Source organism: Xenopus laevis, chromosome 2L, assembly GCF_017654675.1.
Source record: "Xenopus laevis strain J_2021 chromosome 2L, Xenopus_laevis_v10.1, whole genome shotgun sequence".
In the NCBI taxonomy this organism is placed as follows: domain Eukaryota; kingdom Metazoa; phylum Chordata; class Amphibia; order Anura; family Pipidae; genus Xenopus; species Xenopus laevis.
The window spans coordinates 67,493,132-67,501,199 of NC_054373.1; the positions used below are offsets into that span (position 1 = coordinate 67,493,132).

The window sequence follows — 8,068 nt, forward strand, 5'->3', positions numbered from 1 at the left end:
TGTGCAAGCCCATTAGTCCAACTGTCAGACACGTGATTTGGGGGTAATTAGATGAACAAATTAAAGCTAAGTAACTTTAAAAATCACTAGGCATACTGTAATTCATTATATATAAGTGGAACCACAAAAAAACTGTTTAAAATGAGGAGAACATTAAATTAGGACATGCTGAATTGAGGTTTCACTGCATTTATATTGTACTATGAATAGTGTAATCTATTTGGTCAGGTGGAAGAATTGATTTGTAGGACCATTGCACGCAGCGGACAGTTGTTTTTAAATCAAGGGGTCTATTTATCATGCTGCATAAAAAGAGTGAAACATTACTGGTGATGTTGCTCATAGCAACCAATCAGAACTTTTCTTTTTTTTTTGTTAAAAGTTTTTATTTGACATTTCAATTAAACATTACATAGCAAAAACAAGATAGAAACAGAAAGAGAAAAAAGAGAGGAAAAGGGAAAAGAAGCCCACATGGCCACGAGAAGTCTAACTAGGTGTGGTTAACCTTTCAGGCCCTGGAGTGTTATGTTCTGACCAGAGGCCCCAGTTCCCTTCAGATTTTCCAGGGCACCCATGTGCTATGTATACCAATGTTTGTTTGGCCAAGGAATCATTTACTATTTTTTTCCAGTAACCCAGTATGGGGGGAGACAACGATTTCCACTGAAGTTGTATTGCTTTCTTGCCATAATGAAAAAGTTGCAGGTAGCAATGTTTAGTATAGCTACTCATAGGTTGCTTTTCCATAATGCCCAGAAGACACAAACTGTAGGACAGAATATTGGGAAGATGGAGTTTATGCTCTAAATATGCTTAAAAACTTTCCTCCAAAAACCTCCATATCAGGGGGCATTCCAAAAAAACATGGTTGTACCCACTTTGTTAATGAATCATATCTTTGCTTTTTTTTCTAACTGAAGAAAAGGGAAAATTGTTTACATACTAACAGTAATTTTCCTTTCCTAGCCACTTTATATGTCAACATAAACACTGGGTAGGCTCCCTGCCCCCACTCCGAACCAGAAAGTCCCTCCCCTATCAACCTATAAAAACACCCCCCCCCCTCCTAGGGCCAGCAGTCTAATACTTTAGTCCAAGAAGGGAGGGTATGTTGACATATAAAGTCGCTAGGAAAGGAAAATTACTGTTAGTATGTAAACAATTTTCCCTTTTCCTAGCCACTATATGTCAACATAAACACTGGGATGTACCCAGCAATATAAAAAGAACAGGGTGGGAAATTAAATAACAACTCAAACAATGCTTAGAAGGTTTAATTCGAGTTAAATGACTGAAATACTCCAGAAGCAAAATCCACCGCTGTCTGCCTCACATTAAGACGATAATGGTTCATGAAGGTTCTAGCCGAACTCCAAGAGGCTGTCTGACAGATTTGATCTACCGGAACTTTTGCCACTGCTGCCCAGGATGTGGCCACCGCCCTTGTAGAGTGAGCTTTAATCCCTGCGGGAGCCAGCTTGCCTTGTAATTGGTATGTTTTGAGATCAGGATAACCAGCCATCTGGAAATAGTAGAAGAAGAGGCAGCCAAACCTTTCCTTGTTCCTGCTGGGATGACAAATAGTCTATTTGATTTTCTGAAGTGTTGTGTAGAATTCAAATAATGCTTAAGTGCCCTAACTGGATCCAAATTTAAGAACAGAGGATCTTCCGTGGTAGCAGAGCTAGCCGATAGAACTGGAAGGATAATCTCTGATTCCAAATGAAATGTAGAGACAACTTTTGGTAAGAAGGAAACATCCGGTCTTAAAATGACTTTGTCTGGTAGAACGGATATATTTTTGTGGTACATGGAAAGGGCTTGCAAAAAACTGACTCTGGCTGCTGAGGCTATCGCCACTAAAAATAGAGTCTTTAAGGTTAGATTCCAGACAGAAATTTTATCCAGAGGCTCAAAGGGGGAAGACACTAAGGATTTTAGAACAAGAGGTAATTCCCATGTTGAAGAAAAAGACCTATTTGGAGGTCGCAATTTTAGTGTTGCCATAAAAAATCTCTTAATGACTGGGTTTTCTGCCCATCACACTCCCGTCATAGCCGATAATGCTGACACATGAACCTTCAAAGTTCTATATTGTAAACCCTTGTCCAAACCTTTTTGTAAAAAATCCAAAATCTGTGGTAAATCTGGAACAGATTCCTCCAAACCATTCTGATTTTGCTCCACCAAAAACCTCTCCCATATTCTATAATACGTTTTTGAGGTACATACCTAGCTCTAGGGACAGTTTTACTTGAGGCAGCGGAATCCATATCCTGGTGTGCTGTCTACAAAAATAATAGTCGAAATGACTTAACATAAACAGCCTTAATAAAATCAAAAGACTAATAGGTAACCAAATACCTGAATTCCAAAAGGATCGACTTTGTCCTTCTCCTCAAAGGGCCTTCCTGCAGGCAAACAAACAGAAGAGCCTGTACTGAAACCGTTGCTATTTAACAGAAAAACATGCCTCGAAAAAGCGCTGGCGAAAATACAAAATTGCCAAATGGCGCCTGCGAAAAAACGCCGCCGCCATGTTGCTCAAGGGCATAACCTGTACTGTGCGCCTTTGAATGACGTCACTTCCGGTTGCGCTGACCAGAATCGGCTCCATGATGAAGGTGGCAAAACAGAGACAAAAAATAAACAGGAGAAAAAGGGACCCCACTGCACCATTAACCCCCTTCAAGGAGATTAACATAGTGTGCCTCAGGCTCCAAAGAGAACCCAGAAGGTACCAAACGTTTGAGGACGAATGGGTAACACCTTCTTCACAATCCAACAGTCCTTCAGGAGTGCTTAAGGATAAAACCTGACTGCCCGAAACAGGAAGACCCCTGCCTAATAAGCAGCTGCAGGTATGAAAGAATCCATTGAAGAGCTAGATAGAAAAAAACTCGGAAAAATTTTTTTGACGACGGCGAATTTTTTAAGCGAATTTTCGTAGGCGTTTCGCGAATTTATTCGCTGGCGGCGAATCGGGCAAATTCGCCGCAAATTCGCGCCTGCCGAATAAATTCGCCCATCACTATAGGAAATCTAATTGCTGATTGGTTGCTCTAGGCAACATCACCAGTATTGCATTACTCCACTTTTTACACAGCATGATAAATAGACCCCCAAATGTACTTGTTGATGTCCTCGTAGGTGAGAGAATGGTTCCTTGGAAGTTACTTTGTATTCAGTCACACTATGTCCAACACATAAACTAACAAGCAAATGGTCTAACTTTTTTTGCCTGGAAAATTGATGGGAAATTATTATATAACTGGATAATTAAAAAAGAAAACACTCTGCATTGCTGCTGAAAAGTTCTCCAGTGTAGCAATGTTGCAATGCTATTAGTCAGATACACAGACAGGCCTGTACCCAGCATTGGCAATATGTGGCATAACTAAGCTCAGCACCCTTGAATATTATAAACATATATAGTGGGCAGGCATGTGATATTCGATTAAACCAATGGAAGATTGAACAGGCCCAATGTACAAGGATGTACTAGGTGACATCCTTGTGGGTGAAAAGATATTTTGTCGCATTGGGTCATATTGTGTCCAAACTTACAGAACACCAAATAACGGAACTTATATATAAAATATATACTGATTATATGCTGAGGCATGAGTTATTGCTCCTTGTTTATTAACTTAGTGCAAAGCCCTGTGAAAAGTCTCATATGGCACAACAAATTTTACTGACATGCTGGAAAGTTTACTTGCTGTATATGACTTACTACACTCTGAGTTATATACAACCAATGCAACTTTTAACAATGTCCCTATTTTTTGATCATAAAGTAAATTGTGCCTTCCAATCTGATTCTGTGCATATCCAAGTCTGGTGCTGCGGGAGTAGCCAAGTCCTACTTGAAGTAGCTGGTAATAACTGGTAACCTATGGTAATGCATATCTACAATGTGCACATTTGTGAAATAGGGAGGCAAACCCCAGAAATTTGATGCCTGGTGATATGCCGTAGCTTTTAAATAACTCAATTTGAAAAATACGAAGTTACTTGAATCTATATTGGAAGAAATCTGCAGTGCACTCAGTGCATGTTGTATATACACAATAAACATTATTGTGTGTGGTTTGTAGTGTTTTTATAATTAGAAATTATCAGGTTGTGTGCACTTTATGGAAACTAGGCTGCACAGCCGTGCAAGGGCTTTACACACAGAGGTCTGTTTAATAGAAAATCTCCTGCATCTTTTTACATCAGTTCATTATACAGAGAAATTTGTCCCTTGCTTCTGTCCGTTGCTCTCCACCCTTACCTTCTCTTTGCATGTCCTCTATTTGTGAATATCACAGAGAGGCAGGAATGTAAATTGCCAACATAGACTATGTGATGAATTCCTGCATTCTAGTTCCAGGCTTCTCCAAAAAAAATTTTGCAGCAGCATAATTGCACATTTTGTAGATCACAAACTAGTGAAAATTCTTTAAACGTCAAAATGTGCACATCATATAATTGTTACAAAACAGTAACATGTATAATAAGAGGCATTCAACAGAAAGTGCTTGGTATACATGGTTTTACTCTGTTATTGGTGGCATGCTTTTCATAGTAGGTTACATGTATAATAGACATAGTACACTACATTATTTTCTATAAAATAGTGTTTTGTATGGATCAGACCTCACAGAGAACATATGGGCTGGCTGCACTCTGTTAGCTATGGCAGAATTTTTCAGTACAACCCTGATTTCCAAGTGGCAGACAGGGTACATATAAAATATCAGTACCTGTGCACACATTACGAGTGTGAATAAGTAAGTGTAATTTACACTTTTAATCCACTGTGGGTATATACTGGAATGAGATGATCTAAATTGCAGACAGGATTGTCTAAAGTTACGGTCCCTGCAGGCAAGTTAAATTGAAGAAGAACCTTATCTTTTTGAAAGGCACTCTACACTAAAAATTCAATTTATGAAGATTTCCTGGTGCTAGGATTTAAAACTGATGTCCACAATTTAACCCCTCATCTACTGTTGGAATAATAATCTCAGCATCCCCTGAAATCTTGGGAAGAATGTATCATACAAAGCGCAAGTCAACAACACCTGAAGATCTTTAGGGATGACACAACTGTATTATATGAAACGTGCTTAGCCCTAGAAATAAAACCCTACAGAACAAAGCAAAAGTGTTTTAATACCACATACTGCACACAATACAGATGAGGAGAACTACATGCGCTATCCTGATACATGTCTACAGCCTAGAATTATCATAGAGAAAAACATTAAGAATTGCAGCATATTTACCTTAAGATCTGGCGGCTTGTTGCGGGTGATGGATGGGGGGCCTTGGCTGATAGCTGTGCCAGCAGATCCAAGGTCCGCTTGGGCAGGGCTATCTGTGCCTCGCACCTCCATGGGAGTGAGTGGTTGGGCATCCTGTGCACCCACTTCCTCGGGATGCAAGTCGTCTGACTTACAGCTCTTCATATTGCAAGGGTGATGATGGTGAGGTTTAAAAAAAGAATAAAGAAGCAAGGCAAAGGGAGGAAGGTAATTAAGGGTGGGAGGGTGAGAAGAATGAGAACAGGTAAAACGAGGGCAAGGGAAGAGGAGAAGGGTATAAGGTCAAATCAAATTCGCTATCACAAAAATGTCATCATTCACAGATAAACTGCTGTACACACACAAACGACCTACACACAGGTACATGACTGCATAGACTGACAGGATAACACATTTTCCCACAGTGTTTATTTAATAGGACAGCACACAGTGTCACACTACACATTTACACTCACACATAAGAGGACACACACAGCAGACGCCAATCCTACATGATGAGCTTAATAGCTTGATATACACACGCTACACCCAGTCCCAGCACAGATCCACCCAAACTCTCACATACGAGCACACATGCCCGCGAAGAACCCATGATAAAAACTAATATTTATACATTGCAATCAACAAACCAGCGCACAATAAAGCATCCTTACACAGCGCGCGCTCCCACACTCATACTAAGGGCGTGCACGCTACAAGCTCGGTCACAGCCGCAAGGCTGGGAGAGTAAGGTTAGTGAAGGGCCCCGTCCTTTAATTCATTCTTCACGACAACCCCTTCCCCAGTCTTCCTGCTACCCGGGGCCCCGGCATCTACGTCCGTACTTCTCCCTGCAGAGACTGGGGTGACCAAGGCTCAACCTAACACTATAGCCGATGGACGCCGCTTCTAACAAACAGCAAGAGCGGATTTTGATAGCTCGAGCCAATCAGACATCGGGGATGGACCAGAACCCTTTTCAAGGTGGGTTGTAGCGCGGGGAGCTGTCACAGAAGGTGGTGCTGCAGGGGATGCAAGGTGCTGTGTAGAGTAGTGACCCGCACAGCAGCCCGTCACTGCTTTGTAAAAATAATGCTGCTGAGTCGGACGGGACCACCTATTTCTGTTGGGATCGTGCACATGCTGCTCTGCTCTTGTTAGGAAATTGAATTATCCCATTGATGACTTTGCATCACCTTTAAGAATGAAGAGACTTGTGTTCAAGATATTGCAGTGCTATTTGCTAAATTAAGGTTTGATACTTTATTTGTGGGTTTTCGACATGCGGGTGCAACAAACTGGTGGGTACGGGGTTGACGAACAGCAGCGGGCCTAGGGGCATCTGCTATGTAAACCCAGCCCTGCCCTTTCATGTATTTGTATAGCCATCCAGCCATCTGTCTAGAACTGGTGGATATGTCAATGTGCTGACAAATCATTTATACAAAATTACAGCTTGTAAAAGTAAGTTACCTCTTAGATATTGGTCTATAAATCCACTATGGCTGTAATACAATCATAGGAGTAAAATTTACCCCTAGAGACCAATAAATGCAATGATTATAGATTCTGCACTAGATATAAACTACAACATTTATTCTGTAGTTCAGCAATATTTACCATGTATTCCACACTCTTAGTTAACTGATGACAATACATAGGGAATAAATTATGTAGCATTAATCTATAACTTATATATGTTGGAGTTCTTGATATATACTTTATAAATATTTTACCCTTAAGAGTACAGTATGAAGACATTTTGCTGCTTGTTTTGTTTTCAGATGAACTTCCTTATCGCAACATTCTGTTTTGCAAGGTAACATAAACTGAAGACAAGCTCTCAAGCAAGGTATAATTTGTCAATTTTAATTTCATTACTGTAGCTCTGCATATTTCTATTTAAATCACTCTTTTTTTTAAATCAGAAGCATTCAATAATGTAGTCACTTGGAACAACAGAAATGTAGTTGGATAGTCTAATCTTTTGAATAATTAAAACAATTGTTTATAATTGATGACCTTTCCTGCACTTTAGTCTTCAACAACGCATGGTGTTGTTGTGGGCCCTGCTTGGTGATACATATTTATATTTTGCATTTACTACTAAATTAGTCTGCAAATTAACTATATTTTATCCATTTATTTATTTTTGCATGCACTATAGCTCTAGCTTATAACTGATCAAACATACACCAATATATAATTCATTTTGTGAATATAACCACTTAACTACTGTATGTTGACCTTTATGTATGCATTGGTCCCCCTGCATATTGGTTAAGTTGGTCAAATTATGGTTTCAAAACCAATAAAAAGTGGTAAAATATGCAATGCCATAAAAATAATGATGCATTAGTGTCAGGAACTCCCTGGGTTCAAAGCATAGGCCTGTTCTATTTTTGCCACTGCCCCTCCTGCTTGAGCCACAGGAGGCAGTGTGTTCTCTGACAAAGTGTCTTCTCTGACGCTGCTTCCATGTTGGTCTTCCCTGAACCAAGCCACCTGTCCAGCCGAACGCAATAGCATGTTAACGGACTGTTTAAGCCTACTTCCCTTTCTTTTTCTTTTCAAATTCTTTTTATTGAGTTTGCAATAAAATATGAATAATTTACATAGCTTTTTGATAATCACAAGCGTATGGCTATGCAGAAACATGTATATGTAATTCAAAAAGAATTTGTACAATATCAACCATACACATTGGAACAAAAAAAGTTAAAACAAATACAAATATAAATATATAAATAGACCTGTACTTTCCATATAGC

At 39.6% G+C, this 8,068-nt stretch overlaps 1 protein-coding gene across 4 annotated transcripts in view; it reads right to left on the reverse strand.

Moving 5' to 3' along the window:
• tmcc2.L (transmembrane and coiled-coil domain family 2 L homeolog) overlaps nt 1-6,255 on the reverse strand; it is a 40,824-nt gene extending 34,569 nt beyond the window's left edge. Inside the window, exons 1-2 of one of the 4 annotated variants that reach the window (XM_041581987.1) lie at nt 5,972-6,254; nt 5,280-5,456 (exon numbers count right to left, since the gene is read on the reverse strand). In XM_041581987.1, the coding sequence (XP_041437921.1) occupies nt 5,280-5,390 (111 nt within the window). In that variant the 5' untranslated portion in view covers nt 5,391-5,456; nt 5,972-6,254. Of the gene's footprint in view, nt 1-5,279 lie in introns of all 4 variants that reach the window. The other 3 variants (XM_041581988.1, XM_041581986.1, XM_018246512.2) reach the window with 3 other exon arrangements.
• Between the last annotated feature and the right edge of the window lie 1,813 nt (nt 6,256-8,068).